We start from the raw sequence: 25,705 nt of genomic DNA, 5'->3' as shown, positions 1-25,705 counted from the left end.
ACTTGCACAACACAACAGAGAATGAAGAATTCTCCTTAGTGCCAAATCAGATACCAGATACTTTGGCTCTGAGGCTTCATTGATATTTTCCGTTAATTTTATACCAAAGGCAACAACTTTTGTAAAGTTTTTATTGATTTCTTATCTTTCAAACTGCATTTTCAAATTCCTAGTGGGTGAGGAAGCAAAAGACAAAAAAAAAATAGAAAAGAAACTGTAATTTATGTCCTCTTCCCACATTTCTTTTTCCTTTTAAGTATTCTTTCTTGGTATTATCAGCTGTTGCTATGAACAGAAATGTTTCCTCCTTTCTGAAGGCTACTGTCCAAGCAAAATGAAGAAATGATTTCACATGTATAGCAGATCTGATGCATCACTTCAGTAACTGTTGAACTCAGATTTTACCTGTGCGATGAAAGGGACAGTGGGCCCAGAGATGCCTGCTTCCTGCAGATTCTTAATGAGTCCCATGAATACTTCTTGAGTAGTATTTTGCAGAAATTAGAACAGAATTGACCTTATGGTCCTCCCTCCTGAGGTGAAGAAAGTTGTAGTAGGAGTTCACCTATAGCCTCACTCTAGTTTGTGACAAGATGTGTGCTTTAACCATGAAGAAAGATTTATTAAGGAGCTCATGTCTCATAGATGCCAGAAATGTTTCTTTTGTTGCATTCTTCTGTGTAGGTTCTTTGGACTTTAAGGAGCAAGCTTTACCTCCTTTTCCTATGGTTAGCATGCTTCAAGCATCTCCCTCTGGCATCTGTTTCCCACTTTAGCCCTCGTTTCAGCAATATACCTGTAAGTCCTGAGACACAAATCCATTGGAAATCAAACACTGCTAGTTTTGGAATTCATGTACTGATTTGCATGAATAGTGTGTTTTAAAATTAAACCTTGTGGCCATTTTGATTATGATTTTTAGAATGGGAAGCCTTCTGTGTGCACCTAGGTTAGAAAGCAGCTCTAAGCCTTGCCAAGGGCATCCCACCACTCAGTTCTGCTCACAATATTTTTAGACCTATATGGATGGGGGCCATTGAGTGCCCAAAGGGGTCCCAGGGAACCTGACTCACGTTACTATGTACAAACACCGAAAGCAATGTTGGAAATCAGTTCAACAGTACCTATGTTTTAATGACTAAGGCCGTTGAGGTGGATCGGTTCCTGACCCATTTATGCTGGCCTATGCCTCCCTTCTTTTCTAGGAGCTCCCTGAGTCCCAGGTGATGATTCTTCAATTCATAAATTCATGGAAGATATTTTTAAAGCTCTGTGCTGTGGATGAGAACCAGTTCTGAGATGTTTAATAGTCCCTAAAGGGGACTATATAATGCACTCCTGTAAGTTTAGATTCAGATGGTCAGCTCTTTGCCAGATGCAGCTGAACTTCATAGCATGCTCTGTCTCCACTTGCTGTGGGAGTCGATGTTTGCCCACTGCATGTATAGTGCTTTTTGCTGAAATGCCAGTAAAGAGGTAAATCGCCATAAGCAGGTGCTTCAAATTTCAGAAGAATGGTGAAATAGAAGAGGAAGGAATCATCATTTCTCTTTTGCCCTGGTACAGGAATGTGCTTGTTCCCTTTTAGCCTTTTTCCTTTCAGGAAAGGAAAGCTAGCTTATTTGCTTAAGGAGATACAGCTTGAAAGCTGGGAAGAAAGAAGGACTAGGTATGCTCTGATCTTCCATCAGGAATATTGTTACACTTAGCTATTGATTTACCTGTTCTGGGATTAAAAACAAAAAAATAAAAATTGCATTTGAACCACAGTGGATTTTCTGCCATATTTCTGCAGCTGGTTGAGGCTGGGGTATTTTTTATTTGGAAAGAAACTGCTTAGCTGCCTTTTTTCTACTTACACTGACCTCAAACTTTTCTGACAGCTTCCTGTGTGGTGGCTTGATAATGTTTCCAAGCACAATTTGAAGATCCCCAAGAGTCACTTTCCAGTTTCCAATTTGTTTTCTTTATCAGACTTTTCAAGATTATCTTTAGCCTCATTGAGCATTTCAGGAAAAAACAAAGAGGTGTCCTTTGGAGTTTATTGCTACCTTGATGCAGAAGCAAGCATCCCACCACATGTCCTGCCCTTTCTATTCCATCAGATGTCTGTGACATTTAAATACATGACTTTGGAGCTTGTACCTCTCCATAACCTATTGTTTAATTAGTACCACAGGGAATATAGCGGAAAAACTTTTTAGTGGGATCTGAAGTTGAGGACATGAAGCAGGGAGGAGGAAGTGACTGTCTGGCATGACTGCCACACCACAATGGAGAAGTTTAGTAGAAAGAGTGAAAAAGAAGGCATTTGAAGCATTAATCAAAACATTGGGGGTGGGAGGGAAGGCAAGTAGGCAAATCTGGGTTTCAAAACAAGGATAGGAAATTAGTAGAAGAATTCAAATTGTGCTCAAATTGGGTGAAACTGGGGAGCAGAGGTCCTGGCAATGCTGTCTAGACAGATCAGTTCCACAGTATTTGCCCGTGTAGAGTTGTTTTTATATGGCTACTGCCTACTTGAAAGAAATGAAGGTGTTGCTGTCCAGTTGTCAATTCCCCGTACCTGGGGCTGATTTCAGCAGGAGTATGTTTTAAACCACAACATCCTAATGAGAGCCCTGAAGATTTCAGAGCTGCAATGGGAAACGAGAAGTGTTTAACAAATAGGGTCTGTTTCACCCCTCAAGCAAGTTTTATTTCAGCATCCCCACACTGCTTGCAGCGCAGCTGCTCCCGATTTGCATTTGTCCAGACTTTCTTGCTTTCGGAAGCTGCGTGAGGATCCGCGAGCATGACAGCAGCTGCACACCCGCCTTGAAGGAGCTGCTCCGGCAGCAGCTCCTGATGTGACAGGGAGTTTAAAGGTCCTTAACTTTAAGCAGCGTTGTTCAGGTGACCTCAGTGTGACTTGTTGGACCAAGACTCAGGGGTGGGAAGGAGAAGGTGCTGGGGGGGGGGGGGGGGGGGGGTCTTGTGCAGGGAGGAAGCAGAGGAGGGGGGAACACCTAAACAAAACCTCAACAAAATTATTAATTATTTTTTCCACAGTGGAATATTTTCCTCTGGGAGAAGCACCGCTGCTTGTGCCAGCTGCTGCAGGAGCGCGCAGCACATCGGCGTGTGCTCTGCAGGGCACGCTCCTGCCCCAGACAAACAGCGATTTGCCATCTCTTGTTTCCTTATACGATCTTTTCCACGCTGTATCAGTATTCAAAATTAGCAGAGACAGAGGCAATAGGTGGAGAAATTACTTCCAGGATTTTGCTGTCCTCAGCTTAAAAAGACACTGAGTAATGAAAACGCTGGAGGGAGAAAGGCGGTTGGGTCAAGAGTAGGGGAGAGCTTACACAGAAATAGGCGTGTGGCGTTTCGCTGCACTGACTCATCACGGACTCTGGGGCTCCGGCAACTGGAGTAACACGGTAGAGCTGGGTCCCTGAATAAAATGATGGAAAAGAGGACTCCAGCCCCAAATCTGCCTCCTGTTGCGTCCTTCTCACGGCTGCTCTCGCCGGGAGAGGGAGGAACCCTCAAAAAAGAAAAAAAAAAAAGGAAAAAAAGGTTGATGACTTCACGCAAGGCTGGCATTTGACACGTTACCTTGCACTTTTTGGTCATTTGTGGCCAAAGCCGCAGCCACCTTCCACTGTGTCAGACAGCATTTCGTAGTCTGCTTTCCCCAAAACCTACCCGCTAAGAGCATGGGAATGCTGTCTCAACAGATAGTAATAAATTGTATAGATGAAAACACAGCGGCCAGAGGCTTTGGGGGTCTGGTTCACCCAGGGGAACAGGCGAAACTTCGACGGGTTTCCCGGAGAGCCACCTCGGGGCCAGCCAGGCGATGATGCTCCTCAGGGCAAGGCACCGGGCGCGACCCGCGGGGCTCTTCTCCCCCCCCTCCGCCCCTGTCCCGGGGCGGCTCTTCTCGGCGGCAGGGCGGGCGGGCGCGCAGGCGCGGGGGGGTGGGCGGGCGGCGGCGCTCGGCGGTTCCGTGCTCTGCGCGGCCCCAGTCCGCGCTGCAGCCGCCGCGGGGGCGCCACTACCATGAGCGGCCGCGGCCGCCCCTGCGCGACTCACGGGCACCGGGCGCACCAGCCGCCTCCGGCCCCCCCCCGCTGCCGCCGCGGCCGCCGCCGCTGCCGCCGCCGCTGCCGCGCACCCCCGGCCCCCGAGCCCGGCGCTGCAGGATGCCGGGGGGCAAGAGAGGGCTGGTGGCACCGCAGAACACCTTCCTGGAGAACATCGTCCGGCGTTCAAGCGGTGAGAAATTCCCGCCATCCATCCCTCCATCCATCCATCCATCCGTCCGTCCGTCCGTCCGTCCGTCCGTCCGTCCGTCCATCCATACCTCCACCCGTTCATCCATCCCTCCGTCTCCGCGGCTGCTCCTCGGGGCACGGAGCTGCCGCACCCGTTGACCCGCTGCGGTTTGTGCCAAAGCTTTGCCTTCAAGGAACGGGGTCTCTGCTTTGCCCTGCCAGGCTCCGCTGGAGCCAGCCCTTCACCAGCCTTTCCCTGTCCCCTCCGTTTCTTTTTACCTCGTTATCGGTATTGCTGCTTCTGAGAATAAGTGGTCATAATTTACATTTCTAATACTCTCTCTGCTCATCGTGTCCTTTTTTTTTTTTTTTTTTTTCCTTCTTCATAGAATCATAGAATGATTTGGGTTGGAACAGACCTTAAAGATCATACAGTTCCAACCCTATTGTAATGGGCAGGGACATCTTCGAAGCACCATCCAACCTGGCCTTAAAAACACTGCTGGGGATGGGGCATCCATAACTTCTCTTGTTCCTTGTGCTCTTCTTGTTGTTTAGCTCTGTAGTAATTGGGTTTTCATCCAGGATTTCTGAGTCTTTCTAATTCTGAGACACTCTAAGTCTGTGGTAAAGGTGCTGGGAAGGAGGATGAGGGAATGACTGTCGTTAGGACAATGGTAGTTCTGGGGCTGAGCAGTATGTAAAGAACTGCCTGCACTTGCTCATCTAGAGCTCCTTGTTAGGTGGATATTTACAGGACTGGCTCAGGACTGCATGGCTGTCAAATTATTCCTTGCTCTTGGAGTTAATTTTATCCTTTGATCCAGTGGAAAGCACCAATCAAGAGTACTGTGTACAGCTCAATTAAAGTTACAGTGTGGCTGCAGACTGCCTTCTCTCTAGATGTATTAATGTAGATGCTGCTTTAGGCAAGTCTTGTGATAGTTACATTCCTTTATTTATGCCGGTTTTGTACTGGCACCTAACTACTGAAACATATGACTGCACAAATGAAGTGTGGTAAGAAACCTTGACTTTTCATATGCTGAAAGACATCTTGTTGGACAGCTCAAGTTTAGCGTGACCCTGCCATACCAAACACTGCTGTTTTAGTTTGCATCTGGGGATGTGAATGGGAAAGGTGGGCAGAGTATTGAGCAAAGTTGCCACATGTATTGTTAATCAAGACATTAATGTGATGTGAAATCGTGCTGAAAAGTGTTCCACCTTTCTATTGCATGACTCTGGATTTACCTCACATTCATGGTCTGGACCTAACACCGTCTGGTGTGTTTATTAGATGGCAGGTGGTGAATTAGTGGAAGCAGGAGTGGGATAAGGACTTAGAATTTGTTTTAAAATATTTTATGTTAAAATGGCAGCCTCGTATTGAGCTATCAACTGTTTTTTTTTCAGGTGGGGGGGTTCATCCCTTTGGTGTTGCCTCTGTCAGTTGTGTGGTCATTAGTTGACTCCCCGTCAAGCTCTATAGCTGCATGATTACCAAGAGCTAGTTTCCCGCAATAGTGTATTTATTTAGCAGAATATTAAATGCAAGCTTAATTAATAGGGGTTTATATAGCACTTTCCCTCTGACAATTTCAAAGTGCTTGTGGATTTTAATTACATTTCACAGCTCCGTGTGGAAGAGGACACACAGAGGCATTCCTAACCTGTTCTTCGAATTGTGGCGTAAATAGGAGCTCAGAGCATCACAGTTGTTTTTCCAAGGTCATGGGGCAAGTCCATGGCAGAGCTGGGAACATGGTTTGGCATTGCTATACTTTTGTATCATGCTTTAATTAAATCACATGTCATCCCTGATGAAAACTCAGTAAACCTTTGAGATGTCAAAAACTGTAAAAACTCAGAAGGCTTTTGAACGTTATACTTATGTGGACTTATATGAACATTATACTTTAAAATTCCCCTCCAGATTTAACCTGGTCTAATTTAGGAGCATTAAATCATGCTGATCTGGTCATTCATTCTGCTTTTTCTCTGCCACTGATGATGCCTATACGTGATGCTACAGAGGTAAATCTGCCCAGTTGGACAAGGTGAAAAGTGGATTGGGAATTTAACTCATTTAAGTGGTCAGTATTGTGCCCTGAAACATGATTTAGTTCTTATTTTTGTCATCCAGGACATAACCTTATTTGTCCTTTATAGAAATAGTAATTTTCATTGGATTCAGTGCTGTTTAATCCAAACTTAATGGCATCCAGTAGAGCAAATCTGATTCCAGTGTCTCCTGCTAGTGTTCGGTAGAAGGCAAGGATTTGATCTGCTGACTCTGTGCAGGCTTTTGTTTTTATACTTGGATTCACCAGTTTCCAAGAGATTTTTCATTGACTAGTTGAGAAATAGGGTGAAGGAAAGACTGATGATTGTTTTTTAAAATACATTTTCAGCATCCTCAAAAAGAGCTCTTTTATCACCTTTACTGGTTAAAGGACATGCTCTTTTGAGATTTCTCACTATTATGTAATCCTGTTTCATTCTTGACAATAAATCTTTTCTTAACAATGAGGAGAAGGTTAGTAGGTAGAGGTAATAACTCTATTAGCCAACAGGTACTGCTGGAAAAATTAGACAGGTATTTCAGCAGATAGGCTCTTCTTTAAGAGCATGGAAACAATGGTTTCAAAAGGAAATGTAGCTGGAGTCTAATTAATCAAAGTTGCCAAAGATGGTTCTAAATAACAAAACTTATAGGCAAAATTGCAATAATTTTAAAATACGGAGAGTTAGAACTGGCATAGTAGGAACATGGTGTGCAGGGTGGTGGCCACCTTGGTGTTTAAAGCAGTCATATAGTAAATTTTCAGCATTATTTACTCATTTTCTGTTTAATTTTGTGAACCTTTCCTTTTTGCCCTAGCTTTGGGTGAAAATGAGGTTAAAACTGTGGGAGAAACTATCATGGCAAGTCAGTCATAAGCAAAGCATAAAAGATCTGAGTAGAAAGAATGGGGTGGCCATGGCTCTTCTGCCCTCTATATGGAGAGGTGGGATTTCTGGGCTACCCTGCCAAGTTGTTCCACTCCCAGCCAATGTGTTTGGGAAGGATGAAGTGACTGCCAAAACTATGGAATGGGTCAGTGAGAGATCCCAGAATGTCCCTTTGCCCAGGGAAGCTCGCTTTGGGAGGCAGATTTACACCTTGGAGCTTATGAAGTGCTTTAGAGCAGGAGTTTACTTTGTTTTTTGGGCAGCAGCAGAGTGCAGGTGTTTCCCAAAGCCTTTGGTGGGGGACAGTAACCTCTGAGCTGCTTAGTGTGTTCTTTGCCCACACCTCAGCTGAGCTCTGCTTGAGCAGAGACAAAGTCTGTGGGAGAAGCAGGGGGATCTGTTGTTAGACCAACTGCTGCAGTTAGTAAAAAGGGCCAAGCCCTCAGGATCCACACACCTATCTTCTGGCTAATCTCAGTGCACTCTTGAATATTTCTTCTTCCTTTAAAGCACAGTGAAAATACATCCAGTAAAGGTCTTATCTGAGTCTCACAAAGATTGATACGATCTTACTACAGTCTTGACTGTGCCCTGGCTCTTAAGAACACCAGGTCTTTTGCTGAGCTGAAAAAAGTGTTTTGTGAGAGCACTGGGTTAAATCACATTAAAGTGACTGCCTTTTACTGCCATTAGTATTTTGAACATTTATTAAGGGCCTTCCTTAGGGCAGTGTTCTCTCCTAAAATGTTCTCAGCAGTCTGTGTCTGTTATTGCTAATATTGTTGGTTAATCCTTTAGTGCATTCGGAGCTTGCTGATACTGACCTCGGCTCAGCACTGTGGAGGTGTCACAGGTACAGAATTGGGCAAGTTTCCAGAGCTGGGCTGGGCTCTGTATACCTGGCAGGCATACAGAGCAATTCAGTGAGTTGAGCCTTGCACACAGGGGCAAGAGAATGTGTTTGTCTTGCTTGTCCATCTTCACCCTTTACATATTCTAGCAACAAAAGCATTATGCCTATGTTAATGGCATGATTTGCTTTTATGGTAGAGGGTGAGTCTGGGAGAGATTAACTCTGGGGCTTTGCGGCAATATGCAATAAAGAGTGCTAACAGCCTGGAAGATAGGCTTAATTTAGTGGAAGATTATATATAATCTTACCTATATGGTAAGAGTCATAATTATTTGTTATTGTTTCTGTTGCAATAACTCTTTGAAGCTTCCTCAGGAAACTGAGTCTTTCAGGTCCTTCATAAACATATTTTGACACTTGGGCTTAAATCTTGGTTCCGCAAGGCTTACATGGAAATTTTACCATGAGCTTTGATGAATTTAATTGATTATTTAATTCCTGGCCTTTTTCAGCTTTGTCCCATGTTTCTACAATGCAGTTCCTTCAGACAGAGCTTTATGCTCTACTGGGTCCCTGTGACTTTGAAGGGCAAAAGGATCAGCCCTTGGTGCAGGTGACTGGGTTGTAAAGGGAGCTTAGCCAGGAAAGGGGAGGGAAACAAGAGTCACATCTGTAGTGTTAAGACACTTTTTAATTTTTATTATGCTAGTATTATAGATAAAATAAGTGTCTGTTGTCTCTCCTGTCCTTCTTACTAGCCCATGTAGTTAGTGTACCTGATGTCTTACAGGCAGGGTGACAAAATGTTGTTATGGGACACGATACATATAGGCTTTGCTCCCCTAAATTAAAACAAAACTGCATTTTCATCTGATCCAAGTGAAATTACAGACACTGCAGAAAGATTTCTTTAAGGCAGGTTACTTCAAATTTACACAATGTCTGTCACTGTGGATCTTCTGAAAAAATGCAGACCTCAGCAGCTTCCTAAATCTCTACAGAAGGACACTATAAACTGTGTGGTGAAAGTTTCCATCCTCTGTCTCAGCTGACTGCAGAGAACTTACTGAAGAAATGTCCAAGAAACTTATGACATTAGGGCTTTCTTTGGCATTTGAAGGCACAGGGTTCCTTTTTCAGTTTCTAGGACTGCAGGGGGCCTGCTGATACATAAATCAATGCAAAGTGGATTTTTACAAGATGAAGCATTACTAGATGACATTTGTGAGGAGTTTTCAATTGCAGGCACCCCACTTTCCTTAATTCTCAAGTTGGCTTGCTGAATACAGAAAGATTAAGCATGTCTGACTGATGCTGAAATTGGGGGACCTTTACATGGCCTATTTTTTTTAAGTTTTTTATCATTATGTTTTCAGTGGTTATGGCAGCTTTGTACCATTGTATTATTTTAGAAACACAAATAATGCGAAGTCATTAGCTAAAGGAGTAGCTGGATTTCCTTGAGGTCTGACCAGCTGCTTGTTAAATTGTGGGTCTTTTCTAACATTTCTTGGTGTGTGTATTGCGGGCAGCTGGAGAAACGTTGTGTTCAGGGGGACGCTTGAGCGCTGCTGAGCGCTTGCCACAAGAGGTCACTGCAAGAGCTGTTGCATTCTCAGGTTAATCTTGAAATCTGAGAAGAGAAAAATGGAATTATTGATTTTTCTTTTTTTTCTTTTTAAAGTAAATATCCAGGTTTTTTATTGCTGTAGGAAGGAATATACAGCCAAAGAATAATGTCAGGAAGTTAAGTGAGCTGTGGAAATACATTTAATTAGTATGTTTAACGGGGTACTCTTTGGTGGTTGACTGAGATTTTAAGTTATTCTCCTGGAAAGCTAAGGGAAGAGGATTTAGTGGTTTGATAAAATGAAGTAATAGAAGAAAATTTTGGAGTTAGCACTTTAATTACGTGGTTTTCAGGAAAAAGAAGTCTGATTCTTGTTTAATCAGCACACTCAGTGACTGGTTATTTTAAATGCCAAGCCCTGGGTAACCCAAGTAGCCAGGGCCCAATCCTGCATGCGGCGGCAGGAGGGAGTCTGACTGCTGGCTTGTGAACAGCCCCTTTGGAGACTGGCCTGAAGCAGCACCTTGGTACCTGGCTGGGATCTGAACTGTTGATAATTTTGCTTCAGCCACTCGCACAGAGAGCGGAGCATGGGAGAGGCAGACAGTTCTCTGACAAAACAGGTTTTTGTGAGGTACAGCCAGGCTCTGTGAAACTGCAGCCAGCACTAGCTTCATGCTGAGTGTTTGCAAGAGGAGCCCCAATGTCCAAACAACTACTATTACTGCAATTTTCTCATCTGGGAATGTGAAGCAAGCACTCTCATTTGTATAAAGCTAGAAATCTGATATTTGGTTGTTCCCTTGGGGTGCCTGTGCACCTGGAGTGAGAGCTACAGAGTCCTCCAGTTTAAATTTAGTCTTGCTACATCTGTGTTATATTCTGCATAATTTTATCAGGGAACAGATTCAGAGGTGGACTTTAGATGGTAACTGGGATATGTGAGGATTACTTTGACTCTAGGACAAATGAATATGTGGGGAAGAAACTGCGATCAAAATTGTATGAAATGTCATTTTGCAGGCATCTCACAGGAATGCTCTCTTGTCCTTATTGACTCAAAATTCTTCCTGTGGTCAATGATGTTGTGCCACAATAAAGTGGACTGTGCTGTCTGTGGTCTTTCACATTCAGGATGATTAAAGTTATTTTTTTAAGTTTTTAGGAGGTAAATTTCAGGCAGACTCTAATCTTTCCTCTTGAGCTCACTTGCTAAATTGCCAAAAGCTGCTGTGTTCCCAGCTAAGTGATTTACCCATGGATTTAATATTTCAGCCAATGCTGGGTTATTTATATTTTGTTTTATTTGAGGTGCATTTATTTGGGGCAGGAAATAGATCACTTTAGCATAGTTGGTACAGTGGCATCTTGTGCTGGGTTTAGTCCTCTTTGCATTTTCATAATATGAATATTAAATAAAAACAACACTGGTACAGAAAGGTGACGTAAAGAGTTAGTCCTTCGAGAGATTTTTTTTTTCAGGCAAGCAACACAATGTGCTGAATAAATTGGATGACACTGATGTTTTGCATGCTTTAAAGACACTGGGGAAATAATAGCTTTGTTAGAAAACAGTAGTGTGGCTTCATAGTAAAGAGTACAAAGTGCTGGTGGAGGTTGCTCCTTTAAGCACAGCAGTTTGTCTGCAGCTGACCCTGGAGCTGGAGGGATGCTGTTGCCCATTGAGGCTGATTTCAGAGGGCAATGCCCTCCTAAAAGGGCTTAAGATTTTCTGTTTTGTTCTGTGGGGATGCAATATGTCTTGAGCTGGAGTCACTGTGAAGGACACCAGTAAAAGTGTGTATTACCAGGGCCGAGACTTGCTCAGGAGGGCTAAAAGAAAAAGAATGAGAACAGTTTTTTAGGACCTCCCTCCCCAACACACACATAGAAGAACCCAATGAGTCTTTCAAGATGGTTTAAACAAGACTGCAGCAATATGCTGACCCTGTGCAGTTCTAAGGCGAGTAAACTGACAGCAATTTATGTGGCTTGGGGCTTTAATAAAACAGCCTTAGCAAAAAAGGCAAGTTCCAGATGTTTCACAGACCCTGCCAGGGCCAGGCTGCATTTGTTCTGCAGTGGAAGAATGAGAATTCTGAATGACAACTCTGTGTCAAGTTGCTTGGGTTAGGAATTTATTCAGAGATGGAAACACTGCTCCTTTTTATTATTATAATAATTATTATTACTTGTATTTTGCTGCTTCATTTATTTTTAAAAACATCTCTTCCATGGTGACTTCTCTGAAAAGAGCAGTTGCCTGTCTTCTTGGGATGAGATGGAACTCAAAACAGTGATTTAAACAGTTTTTGTTACAAGTGGTACCCAAGCTTTCTGGAGAAAAGATGATTAGAGACAACGTTTCTCACTTGGCTAAGCATATATCCTGAACTGATTTAGCTGTTCTTGCTCTCCTGTGATTACATAACATGAATTTTACACTGCTTTAGGCATTTTGTTGGTTAAAAATACTGCTTGCACACTGTGGTCTTTTTTTGTGTTTTTTTTTTCTTTAAACAAAACAAGGCTCAGCGCTGTTGAGTATTAGCTACTGCAAGACAAAGTAAGATTAAAGGCTTGCTGTTCTACAGCATAGGCTGCCTTTATACAAAAAGCCTTTTTACAAAGTAAAGGTGCAGCAACAGCAAATATAGTGGCTATGACAATTGTTTTCCTCAACTGTGTTTTCCAACCTGAAATTTTGCTAACTGCACACCTCTAATAATTCCTTGTCATCAGTATTAAACCTTGCAAATATTTTAACTAATTTAACCAATTTTAACTAATAAAAATCCTGCTGACTTCCTAAGAGGAATCTAGCAGCTCTGAGACATGGCAAGTCTGCTGGCTGAACCCTGCTTCTCAATGCTCTTATAGGGAGACCCTGGTGTTTAGATGCATTTAGTCAAAGAACTTTAGACAACGTACAGATTTGTGATTTGGGCTCTCTGCAATATGTCGGAAAGGGGGATGGGTGGAGAAAATGTTTGGTGGAGGCAATGACATCAAGACAAGTTTAGAAATAATAAAAATTGACTTTTATCTCTAAGGAAATGGGAAGTGGAAATGCATTTTCAGGGCATCAGGGAAATCTAGGCAAGGATGAATGCATTATCAGACATTTCAGGCTAATCATCATGCAAGTTCGAAACTAGCTGCATGTTAATGTTTTCAGAATATAAGATATAACCACATGGTAGCAGCTGAATTCAATGTTTTCCAGTTACTGGTAGCTAAATTCTTTTAAGAAATAAACTTCAGAATACCTCCAATATAATATATTCTTTTTAAAAAAACTGGTTTGTGGAATGTAGCTCTTGTGTATCAAATCCAACTGGAAAACAGCTGTGGACATCCCAGTGCCAGTGTTCTTCCTACACTTAGCACCCTGCAGTTTCCATACTTTTTTCGTCTTTCTCCTGAAGAAGCCACACGACACTCTTCTTATCTGCTGAAGACTAGAGTAGGCACCGTGAGCTTGCCTCTCCCGTGAAGGGGGAGGTCTGTCTTGCAGAAGCCTAGGTCTGTCTTGCAGAAAACTTCTGCTCTGGGTGGAGCATCCTTGGCATGTGGCATTGCAGGGCTCATGCCCATGCTTTAGAGAAGACTATGTAAAGGTCCTTTGGCTGACTCCAAAGCTATTTGACATGAACTAACCAATGTGGGGTGTGGGCTATCAGGGGAGGATGTGGAGTGAACCTGTGATTTGATGATGGAGGTGCACAAAGTGCTTGCTTGCAGCAATATCTGTGGGACATGTTCTTGGGCTGCCATTGGGTGAATAGCCATGGTGTGTGTGTGTTTCTTTCCTGTTACATTCAGTGAGTCTCAGTGTATCTCAGGAAGAAGCAAGTCAGTTGGAAACCTGTGGGTAGGTCTGTAGCACACTTGTCTTTTGCTATACCCGGGCTGCTTGAATGAAGACTTAGCTTGTACTAAGAGGCTGCTATGGGACTTCATCAGTCATCACAGCAGTGCACAGGGGGACATCTGTGTGCCCTTGGCTGAGGGTCCTTGTTTTGGAGCTGCTAGCAAAGGAAGAGCATGCAGCCAGTTGTGTTTTGAAGGGAACAGACTCCTTTGATGTTAAGCTGCCCTATGACAACTGGAGATGGAGACAAAATGTATTTTTTTCCAATCTTTGCCTCTTACACAAGGTTTAAGCAGCCAGCTGCTAATTGAACAGAGTGGAATTTGATATAATCAGACTGAGGGAAGTTTTAACCCAAGACACATCTGTGATTGGTCTTAGTGAGGAAACCACTGAGTTGTAGAAATATGGAAGGCAGGCATGCAGATGGATTTAGTCCAGGACTGCCTATCAGGACTGAACCTTACAGGAAGCAACTGCAGAAATGGACTTTCATGAGCAGTTAGTGGTGATGAAACGATATAAACCAGTTTCTTCTCCAAGTACGTAAAACTCCTAGAAACCCTAAGGTGATACCATCTACTATAGAGTCTCTGTTGTTTGTAAAAGTTAGGCCCAAAATGGAGACATGTTAGAGAATATACAAGGAGTCACAGCGGGGATTCAAAGCAAAAACTCCTCCATGTCCCTTTGCACTTGGCTAAAAAAAGAGGTTTTCTCAGTGTCCTGTCACCCAGTACATAGTTTGGTTGTTTACAACTGGGTGTGGTCTGGCTAATGTAGAGTTAAATCTGCCTGGAGTTTTGATCTGGATAAATTGTAGAAAGAGAAGAATTGATGTATTTTGGCTGGAGAAAATAACATGACTTTTGATAAAAGGTATGGTAGGCATGGAGTCCTGTGAATGCTGGGACTTTGGTACACAATAAAACTGAAGGTTCAGATGCTGACTCATTCCTCCTTAAATTTTATCAAGTTGCTCACTGAGCAGTGACATTAGTGAAAAATGGATTCCTATGGCTTTGTGCCCACAGTTGGTTTCATTTGTCTCTAGCAAGACGCAAACATTCATTCAAGATTTTTCTTCATTTAGAATAGGACACACACATACGTATTCACGTGCTGAGTAGGGATGAATGAGCCCTTGCTTAGGAGACAAGGGTAAAAAATGTCAGTGAAACAAAGAAAAATCCATGGGGACAAAAGAAAACATATTCTAAGATGTCATCAAATTTCTAGTACATGTACTGTATATATCTGATCTAACCTTACAAATAAATACCATAGATACTTCTAGTGTCTGGTTTTTTTCATTTTTTAAAAATCCATAGTTTGGCTTTACATTTTGTTCCCTCACAAGTTTCTGGTGGATTTGATCAGTTTAGTGAATGCATGCCTTATTGAGTATTTTGAGACCCTCAGGTGTAAAGAATAGAAGACAACCTTTAGGTAAGGTATGTCCTCTTGTTGGTTGCTGGCTGCAACAGATCATCCTCTGTGTACTCTGTGTCCTGAAACAGTTATGTGGTGGAAATACACAATCAAGATTATGTCTGTTAGTTGGGGAGGCTTCAAAGCAGGGTTATTTGCTTTTGGACTGTGGTCCTCTGGGGAACACCCAGATGTGCACAGCATCCACGAGTGAGTTTGGTATTACAGTCTCTCATTGCCCTGGTTGTGCAAATTATATTGGAATATGAGATAATCCTGCAAAGAAATCTCTTTTCAAATCTAACCAGAGGACTTGTAATATTGGTTATTTCCCTTTGGGGTGGGAAATTATGCATTGTTTATGCTCCCATCCTCTTCAGCTGCTGGGGTGTGGTTGTGGTACGGTGACCACTGTGAGGGGAGCCCAGTGGATTTGGGGGCTGGTTGTGCCTCCCAGATTGGAGAAGATGCAAGGTTGGGTTAACATCAATACAACGGGAATCCTGTGGTTTCCAGGGCTTGGGATGTCCCCTGTGTTATTATCTGCCCTGTGCTGAGGAAAGTTGGGCTGAGTCCCTGCTGCAGAAAGGGCTGCAGAAAGCCAGGGAGATCTTAATGTAATGCTCAGGCTTGACTCTGTGTCTGCTGCAGCTTGTAGTGAGGGCATCTCCCTTCGGGTAGGAAAGTGAATTTTTAAAGTTGGCATTTAGGCTTAAGAATATTTGTGATGGATTCAAATAAATTCTTTGAGCATAAAGGGGTTAGATTTCACAAAATCTCAACTTCTGTTTCTCACATCAGTTGGCTTCTAAGTATATTTTGATCTGCTCTTCTACAGAAAATCCAGATCTTTTTTCTTTTTTTTTTTCTTTTTCAAATTCATGGTTATAAAGAAAAAAGAAAGACATACTAGGTTTTTTTTTCTGGTATGCTTCCCTTGTTCAACAGAATAATGTTAGCATAATGTAAAATCCAGTCATGGTTATAAATACGTGTAAGAGGGGCATGTGTAGCGCATGCAAAAAACGTGTCACTTTCATATGAAAATGAATGTATGCACCTGAATACATATCTGCAAGTAATTGGCATAACCATGCTCTGGCTATTATGTGGAAAATTTGTAAACATCTCCTTAATTTCTTCCTTCTCTTCTCTCCCCCATTCTCCCCCCCCCACACCCAAGAACTGCTGAAAGGAACATTTCCTATAATTTCTGTACAGCAGTGATTGTTAACAGTTTTTTCTAAAAGCTTCTTAGCATCAGTGAATGGGACTAGTTAGTTCCATAGCTGCAGTCAAAATGAAATTGAAAACTCACACTAAAAATAAAGAAAATTCTGAAGATTATCACAGACTACAATTTGAGAACCTCTATTTAAGTGAGAATATTGTTTCTGAAACAAAATTAGGGATGCTTACAGTCTCAATGCACATAACATCCCACAACATTGTGTTTAAGCAAAATGGGTATTTTCTTTGAAAATGCCTTGCTAAAAGCAGGGATGGAAGAATCTTTCCAAACTAGTGAATAAAACTATTTTAAGGCTAACTCATAATGTGTTGGTGCCAGTCCATGCATACAAACTGTAGGCACTGACTGAAAGAACAGATGACTGAAATGATAATTTAAACCTGATTTCAGCCTCCTAGAAATACTCCCTGCCCATATTTAGTAATTACAGCTCTGGATACATGTTACTAGGATGAGCCAAACCCACCTATGTGCATTTTTAGTAGACCACCACTGAAGTTCAGTACCTGTTTTGTGCTGTTTCAACGTTTAAGCCTCTTAGGCACTCTTTACTTCCCCAGTCATGCTGAGTTTCGACGTGGGTCACTTGATATTTGCACTCACAGGCATGATGTGGCTCGTGCTGTGCCACAAGATGCAGTGGGAACTTCAGAATATCTGACTCCTCCCCAGTGGTTCCTGATGCTCTCTGTCCCTCATCTCAGGGATTCTGTCTGTGTCCTGCAAAACAGTCTGGGACCTACCAGGAGGAGAAATTTACTTGAAGCAAGAGTTATCATCACTGCTGGGCACAAATAAAGTTCATAATTTTAAACTCATTTTACAAGTTAATTTAAGGTTGGTTTCAGGATACATATAAAATATGAATACCATATAAATATATAAATAATTAAATATAAAATGAAAACCAAACATGACACCTTGCCCAGATGCTTTGAATAAATTGTTAAATTTCTAAATTGTTAAGGTGTTGCTACTTATATCAGTATTTTGGTGTGCATGAAGCTACTTTTGTTATGAAGTTACCCTGTTACATCACAATTTCTTTTCTGAGCCTATTTTAATTTCAGTTTCCTCTGAAATTTCACACTGTAAATTGCCGTCATGAATAGCTCTGCATCTGCTGTATAACACATGGATTTAATTGTACTTTGCCGCTGACACCTGTCCTTTGTCTCCTTTTCTCTTTCTCTTTGCAGAATCCAGCTTTTTGTTGGGAAATGCCCAGATTGTGGATTGGCCTGTAGTTTATAGTAATGACGGGTTTTGTAAACTCTCCGGATATCATCGAGCTGACGTCATGCAGAAGAGCAGCACTTGCAGGTATGCCAGCGATCTATTGCCACTCAATACACTTAAAAAACCCATAATCTACTGGGAAGAACAATGAGGTTTTGCAAAACGTATTGATGTAAGAAAAATGTTGTTTTGTAGAAATGTAAGTATTGAAACAGGTTTTAAATGAATGAAACCAAAAACTTATCCATGACATGGCAAAGCACTTTGAAATTTATCCTGACTAATATCAGTACAAATGTGCTGTAGCTAATGATCCAATAAAGACAGTAGGGTTTTAGGTAATATAGTTCAAAGGGGTTTTTTACTATTTGTTTTTTTTTAATTTTAATTCTCCTACTGTCATGCCAGGAGGTACTGGGCTATTCTGCAGCCCATTAGTTCCTGCTGTTTCACACACAGATGCAAACTGCATCTTTATTCCCAAGAGAGTGATTAAGCTGATGATATATCTACTCTATGCATTGCAACTTTATGGCTTTTTCTTTTTGTTGGTGGTCTCTCAGGAGCGGATAGCTATGATTTATGGTTAGACATGCATCTGTGCCTTGTCTGCTGTATCCTTTAAAAGGAGATGGTTTGGAGAACAACTAAATCCCTAATGCGTGTGCATGAGCAAAGTAAACAGGCACAGAGGCAATAAGGAATGGCTGAGATACACATTTGTTTAGGTTTTCCCTTTATTCAGGGAGCAACCAACTCCAGGGCACTGGAAGGAGGGTTCTGCCTACCTACAGAGATGGCTTTTGGGAGATGGGTGCTGCCAGACACTGATCATGGGCTGATGCTTCAGCTAGCAGGAGCAGGGCAGGCAGTGTGCCTGTCCTTGGATGTCAGTCATTGCTAACTCCAAAAAACAACAAGTGCTGATGTGTGGTCACTGCTCTCATCTGCTGGGAAGGGGAGGAAGCTTTGGGAGTCCAGGATTGCTCTGTGCAGCCAGGTATCCTCAAACAAGTAATGGAGAAGAGATGGGCACATGCCACTGAAATTAAATATTCACATAGTAGCAATAAAGTTGATATACTCAGCGCGGCTGAAAGAAACAGCCTTATCACAGCTGTGCTGGATATAAATACATGCTTTCCCCTTTGCTTTTTGCTGTCTTAAATATTGAACTATATAGGTTTGCTGTGAGCCAGCACTTTTATAGTCTGTGCACATTACAGAAATTAAAAATATAGAACAGAAATGCAGGAAAAAACTGAGGAAGTAAAGGTTTAGCAATACCTTTCTGATAATGATTCCCCTGTGCTTCATGCCTCAAATACTGAGAGGATCAAAAGGTTTACTGTATCTGAGTGCTTTTTTGTGAATGTGATGGATTTTAGTTACCATTTGTAAGGATCCTGTTTGGATGGTGTGTTAAGTAAATCATAGAGATGCAAATCCAAGTAGGAATTATTATGGAAAATGGAATTCCTAGGAGAGATTTTGTTTTTTGAGTTTTTTGTTTTGTGGTGGTTTTTCCTTTTTTTTGGGGGGGCGGGGCAGGTTTGTTGTTTTTTTCCTTTAATTTTCATTCTCTACATACAAACAATGCAAGTCTGTCTAGCCCCTGTTTCAAGTTATTGTTTCTGATCGTGAGTGTGATAAAGGATAATTTATAAATTTTGCAATATTTGGTCTGTTTGCCCCTGTCTATAAGATACAGTGCCTTCAAATCAGTTTCATCCAATATTTTCTCCTGGGTAGTCCAGTGAATATTCATTATACCTTCTTTCTGTCTGTCCCACCCTATACCCTACATTGGCTGCTCATATGTCATCATTATATTCAGCTTCAGGTGACCTTAGCTGATCCTGATTACAGGGAGAGGTGGATAAACAGAAGACACTGGAAGTATGAGTGATTTTTTTGTTTCAGCTCAGACAATGAATTAGTCCTGTCATGGGCTGATCATCCCTTTGATTTTGCAGTACTCTCATCACCAACAAACGGCATTAGTCAGGTATCAGTATTAGGACAGGTGCCGTTTAACATCATTGTTGGCAACATAGGCAGTGAGATTGAGTGCGCCCTCAGCAAGTTTGCTGGTGACACCAGGGTGTGTGGTTCAGCTCTGGGACACCCAATACAAGGAAGACAAGGACCATTTCGAGTGAGACCAGAGGAGGCCCTGAAGATTATCAGAGGGCTGGAACACCTCTGCTGTGGAGACAGACTGAGAGAGTTGGGCTTGTGCAGCCTGGAGAAGCAAAGGCTCTGGGAAGACCTTAGAGCAGCTTCCAGTGTCTGAAGAGGTCAACAAGAAATCTGGAGAGGGACTTTTGACAAGGTCCTTTAGTGACAGGACAAGGGAGGAATGTCTTTAAGCTCAAAGAGGTAGATTTAGATTAGATAGTGGGAAGAAATTCTTTACCGTGAGGGTGGTGAGGCCCTGGCACAGATTGGCCAGAGAAGCTGTGGCCGCTCCATCACTGGCAGTGTTCAAGGCCAGGTTGGATGGGGCTTTGAGCAACCTGGTCTAGAGGATGCCTGTGGCATGGGGGTTGGAACTGAAGGAGTTTTAAGGTCCGTTTCGAACCAAACAATTCTGTGATTCTGTGATCTGAATTTTAATCAGCAATAATGTGCCCATTGGCAGAAATATCGCTTAGAAATACCGTGGTACAAGTGCCAGTATCCCTAGTTTCACAGGCACTACATAAAAGGCACAGACTACTAGGGGTCAGACCACGTGAATAATGTGTGATGGGAATCACTGTGTGTTGTTCTTCCTGGGTGCATGTGGTACCCAAAGTTGCATCTGTAGCTGGAGCTGATACATAGAATAATTGGTATAAGAGAGTGCTGAAATGCACATGATTTTTTAGGTGGAAGAACTTGTTTACTGGTGAAGATAAGCTGACAGTTCTGGAGGATCAGGGCATTTGCAGTTCTGACATCTCTAACATTAGGTTGACCTTGAACCCCTCTCCCCCTCAGCCCTGCTTGAAAGTGCACCAATAGATCAGCCAGCATGCAGTAGAACTGGACGGGCGCATGCAAAGAGTTGTGGTCAATGGCTCAATGTCCCGCTGGAGACCAGTAACGAGTGGTGTCCCTCAGGGATCGGTGTTGAGACAGGTGTTATTCAACAACTTTGTCGCTGACATGGACAGTGGGATTGAGTTCATCAGCAAGTTTGCCGATGACACCAAGCTGTGTGGTTCGGTTGATACACTGGAGGGAAGGAATGCCATCCAGAGGGACCTTGACTCACTTGTGAGGTGGGCTGATGCCAACCTCATGAAGTTTAACCATGCCAAGTGCAAGGTCCTACACCTGGTTCGGAGCAATCCCAGGCGCAGCTACAGGTTGGGCAGAGAAGAGATTCAGAGCAGCCCTGTAGAGAAGGACTTGGGAGTGTTGGTCAATGAGAAAATGAACATGAGCCAGCAGTGTGCACTCACAGCCCAGAAAGCCAACCGTATCCTGGGCTGCATCAAAAGGAGCGTGACCAGCAGATCAAAAGAGGTGATCCTGCCCCTCCACTCTGCTCTCGTGAGACCTCGCTTGGAGTATTGTGTGCAGTTCTGGTGTCCTCAACGTAAAAAGGACATGGAACTGTTGGAACAAGTCCAGAGGAGGGCCACGAGGATGATCAGGGGACTGAAGCACCTCCCATATGAGGACAGGCTGAGAAAGTTGGGGCTGTTCATCCTGGAGAAGAGAAGGCTGCGTGGAGACCTCATAGCAGCCTTCCAGTATCTGAAGGGGGCCTACAGGGATGCTGGGGAGGGACTATTCATTAGGGACTGTAGTTACCCTAAAGGGATAATGGGTTAAAACTTAAACAGGGGAGGTTTAGATTGGGTATAAGGAGAAAGTTCTTTACTGTGATGGTGCTGAGGCACTGGAATGGGTTGCCCAGGGAGGCTGTGAATGCTCCATCCCTGGCTGTGTTCAAGGCCAGGTTGGACGAAGCCTTGGGTGACATGGTTTAGTGTGAGGTGTCCCTGCCCATGGCAGGGGAGTTGGAACTAGATGATCTTGAGGTCCTTTCCAACCCTAACTATTCTATGATTCTATGAAAACCACTTGTTTCATGCCCAGTTGCCCACACTCATGACAATGTATGTCTTGATAAATACCTTGAAAGAATTAACAGCTATAAAACATTAAAATCCAGTTTAATTTTCTAAATTTTTTTTTCTAAATTTTTTTCTAAATCTTTTCTAAATATTGTTTTTTCTAAATGTTGTTTTCTAAATATTGTTCCTTATCAGTTAAGCCCTATTCTCATGTAGCCTTTGGAAGAGCAAGCACCCTTTGAGTGGCTGTTTAGTAAACTACCCTGGCATTTTATACTTGGCTTTTGCTCCAAGCTTTGCTTTGCTTACCCTTCCTCGCCGCTGAGAGCCTAGTGCTGGGCTGGTGGTAGCTGATTGCTTGTTTTGTTTTCAAAGAGGAAACCTGCTTATAGGCCCAGTTTATGTCTTGCCTTCCAGCTGTATAGGAGGATGGAATTGGATCTCCTTGCTGAAGTGGTTGTTTACAGATAGGGTTTCCAGTGAAGCACTTGCAGTGCTCCAGTCAGCATCTCTGTTCTCCCTTGTTTTGACTTACTGCCATTACAAGTAGGATTAAAAAAAGACTGTGCGAAAAATTTCTGTCTCCAGTGAAGCCAATGGCAAAATTTCCACAGCATTCAAGAAATGGGATTTTGCATGGTAGGTATAGCATGATGAATCTGAAAAAAAGCTCAGTTTAATACTCAGATATCATTCCTTGACCTGGCTGGTGTGTGTGAGAGAAGGCTTCCTTGCACTGCCAACGCTATGCAAAGAAACCTTGCTGAGGGTGCCAGTGGGACCCAGGGAGATGCGCCACTTCTCCTTAGAAATGGCACTTGCTCTGTAGCTTGCAAAGCTTTGAAGTTGTTGACATGTATCTGTATTTGTAACTGATGCCTTTTCATCCAGTGCTTCTGGATGAAGGGAGCTGTAAATTGGATGTAGACTTATGTGCTTCACCTGTCCTATATCCTGGATAATTTCTCACAAATGCTGTTAAATACCACCCTGGCATGTGCTGTAGACCGGGAGCTGTTCTTATGCCACTGCTGTGAATCCTGACAAAGGACAGAAGAGCACAATGCAAAGCTTCAGATGTGTTTTTTCTGTGCCAAGGGATGCTTTCAAAGGGAGGTGGGATCCCAGGCGTCTTAAATGACAAATGGTCTCTTTCAGAGATGGCAAAATTATCTAAGATTGTGCCTTTCCCTGAGTATTTCAGTAAGTCTTGTTTCTCTTTGATACGTCTATTTTCTAGGTAGTAATATTCCCAGTAGCAGAGTGGGTTTGATATTTACGTCTTGTACAGTTTGCACTGAAGACACTTGACAATCACTACATAACAAAAAACACAAAGCAGAAAAAGTGATTGACTGAAGAAGTGGGAGTTCCTTCATGTGTACAAAATAGGACAGACGAAGTTAAACCTGTGATAAGCAAAGATCTTATGTAACTTGTACAGTGAGTAGCTTTGAGGTTTCTTTGGTGCTATTAAAAATTGCCTTCTGGAAAATGTTTTTATTATCCCACAGGCTTTAAAATGTCTCTTTATATGTGAGAATATAGCCTTTAAAACATAAAGTTGATCTAGTATAGATCAGCAATGCTATCTAGTATACAGGCTGGGCAAAGATGAGATTCAGAGCAGCCCTGTGGAGAAGGATTTGGGGGTGTTGGTCAATGAGAAAATAAACATGAGCCAGCAGTGTGCACTCACAGCCCAGAAAGCCAACCGTATCCTGAGCTGCATCAAAAGGAGCATGATAAGCAGGTCGAAGGATGTGATCCTGCCCCTCTATTCTGCTCTCGTAAGACCTCACTTGGAGTATTGTGTGCAGTTCTGGTGTCCTCAACATAAAAAGGACATGAAACTGCTGGAACAAGTCCAGAGGAGGGCCACGAGGATGATCAGGGGACTGAAGCACCTCCCATATGAAGACAGGCTGAGAAAGTTGGGGCTGTTCAGCCTGGAGAAGAGAAGGCTGTGTGGAGACCTCATAGCAGCCTTCCAGTATCTGAAGGGGGCCTACAGGGATGCTGGGGAGGGACTATTCATTAGGGACTGTAGTGATAGGACAAGGGATAATGGGTTAAAAGTTAAACAGGGGAGGTTTAGATTGGATATAAGGAGAAAGTTCTTTACTGTGATGGTGCTGAGGCACTGGAATGGGTTGCCCAGGGAGGCTGTGAATGCTCCATCCCTGGCTGTGTTCAAGGCCAGGTTGGACGAAGCCTTAGGTGACATGGTTTAGTGTGAGGTGTCCCTGCCCATGGCAGGGGAGTTGGAACTAGATGATCTTGAGGTCCTTTCCAACCCTCACTATTCTATGATTCTATGATTTTCCACTACTCAGAATACTGAGTATCATTTGTCATCTTAGCACTAATTAATGTTGAGTTTCTGTATTATAAGGCATGTAAAAGTCAAGCACTTCAACAAATTCATGTAATTTTTTCCTTCAGGACTAAGAGAGACATTGTTTTAAATCTTAACAAATCAAAGAAGAGAATTCAATTGCACAACAGGCTGTGTGAAAACTACCAGGTTTTATTTCGCCTTGTGGACAGAAAAACCATCTTCTTTACCTCATTAGTGCATTAAAAAAACATAGATTGAAAAACCCAAGACCAAACAGACTCTTTTTATTGTCACCTCACATATAAATGTATAAAAGATGATCAGCTGACCTCAGGAAAGAAAGACAGGTCTTAAGAAATGAGCAGTAGGCTGTGTTTTGCTTTTCCTCAAGATGGCCATGTATGTTGATAATAAGCATACCTTAATGAAACCCTGTGCTCTGGGTAAAACCATTTCCTGACATCAGTTGCTGTAGTAATGGCATCTCCATTATAGTGCTATCCCAAAGGTAACATTTATGACGTGTCATTTATCAATAGCTCTCCCTGTGTTACCAGAAAAGAAGCAGCTGAAGTGACATCCAGATGCTGGAGTCACTGCCTTCATCACCCATGCTGGGCAGCACCTTATTCTGGGAGCAACCCCATTGCCTCCTTTGGTTGGCTGTATAAAGAAAAGATTCATGGTCTGGCCTTCATTGAGTGTTTTAATGCTTGCCGAGTCACTAACCACTATGCTGTTTTATTGTTTCTTTCAGAACAGTAGACATAAATGGTATGTTTATTGAACCTTTGGAGGTCTGTTGATCAATAAAAGAGAAGCTGCACTGAAACCCCAGAGGCAATGATAGCTTTTCTTTTCTCTCTCATACTCTAGGGTTGTCTGTTGTAGGTTCAGCTGAAGATTAAACTGTTTATGAACAAAGAAAATGAAAAAAAATCGTCTGATCAATTAAAAGTGTATTCATCCAAGTGTCTGAAAGCTTTTATCCCATGTTCCATTTTCCTTCAATTCTGTAATTGGGAATTTGCACAAAGCAGTCTTCACTTATTTTTAATCTAGGGAAGAATAACAACGAAAGCCTCACTCTTTCCTTGCAGAAGCTTTCAAAAGTAAGGTCAGGGGGTTGAGTTTGCTTGCACCAGCTGAAAGTCTGACCTGGAAAAGAATGTGAAGCTGAGATGGTCAAGTGGCAAGACACAACAGAGTTAAAATTACATCTTTGTATCCTCAGCCTGGAGGGGGATGAATCTCCAAAAGCATTTTAGTGTTTTCCATATTTTTACTGAAATATTGAAGAAATGCATTATGCAATAAGGAAAAAGAGAGTGAATTTGTTATGTTTGGTAGTAGTGCAGATGTAGCTACACTGAGACAACTCATACACTTTCTGTGCTGAATTTTCAGAGCATTACAGTCATTATGTCTTACTGGTTAAATCCTACCTATGAAATTGGTGTTTAGTAAAAGGTTTCTGATTATCTTACTGTCCCAGATGCATCTTGACAACATTAGATTTGTAGTCATTGATTCAACTAACAGCCTTTACCTGCAGTAGCTTCCATTCCACCTCCAGAAGCCTTTTCAAGAGATTTGAACAAAATTTGGGAGGTTTTGGAGGTTTTGTTCCGTTTTCTCTGTTTTGACAGCAATATTCTCATGGCCTGCAGCTGTAGCATTCTAAGTTATCAGCTCTTTTTACAGCCATATATCCTTAAAGATATGCTCAGAAAAGCATTTAATGAAACATTGCGGTCGATTTATTTGTTGTCATTTACAGTAAAAAGGTGGTCACGGTTACTTGCTATTGTGGGTTTCCTTGTGACACTCTAAATATTTAAATGAACTGTAA

General features: G+C 42.5%; 1 protein-coding gene across 1 annotated transcript in view; it reads left to right on the top strand.

Annotated features, from left to right (window-relative positions):
- Window positions 1-4,193: 4,193 nt before the first annotated feature.
- The window catches only part of KCNH5 (potassium voltage-gated channel subfamily H member 5), a 158,049-nt gene continuing 136,537 nt past the window's right edge, over window positions 4,194-25,705 (top strand). The window contains exons 1-2 of the mRNA XM_034062113.1: window positions 4,194-4,266; window positions 17,400-17,523. Coding sequence (XP_033918004.1) covers window positions 4,194-4,266; window positions 17,400-17,523 — 197 coding nt within the window. The remainder of the gene's footprint in view (window positions 4,267-17,399; window positions 17,524-25,705) is intronic.

This window comes from Melopsittacus undulatus, chromosome 4, assembly GCF_012275295.1.
Source record: "Melopsittacus undulatus isolate bMelUnd1 chromosome 4, bMelUnd1.mat.Z, whole genome shotgun sequence".
Taxonomy (NCBI): Eukaryota; Metazoa; Chordata; class Aves; order Psittaciformes; family Psittaculidae; genus Melopsittacus; species Melopsittacus undulatus.
This window is presented reverse-complemented; position numbering and strand designations above follow the sequence as displayed.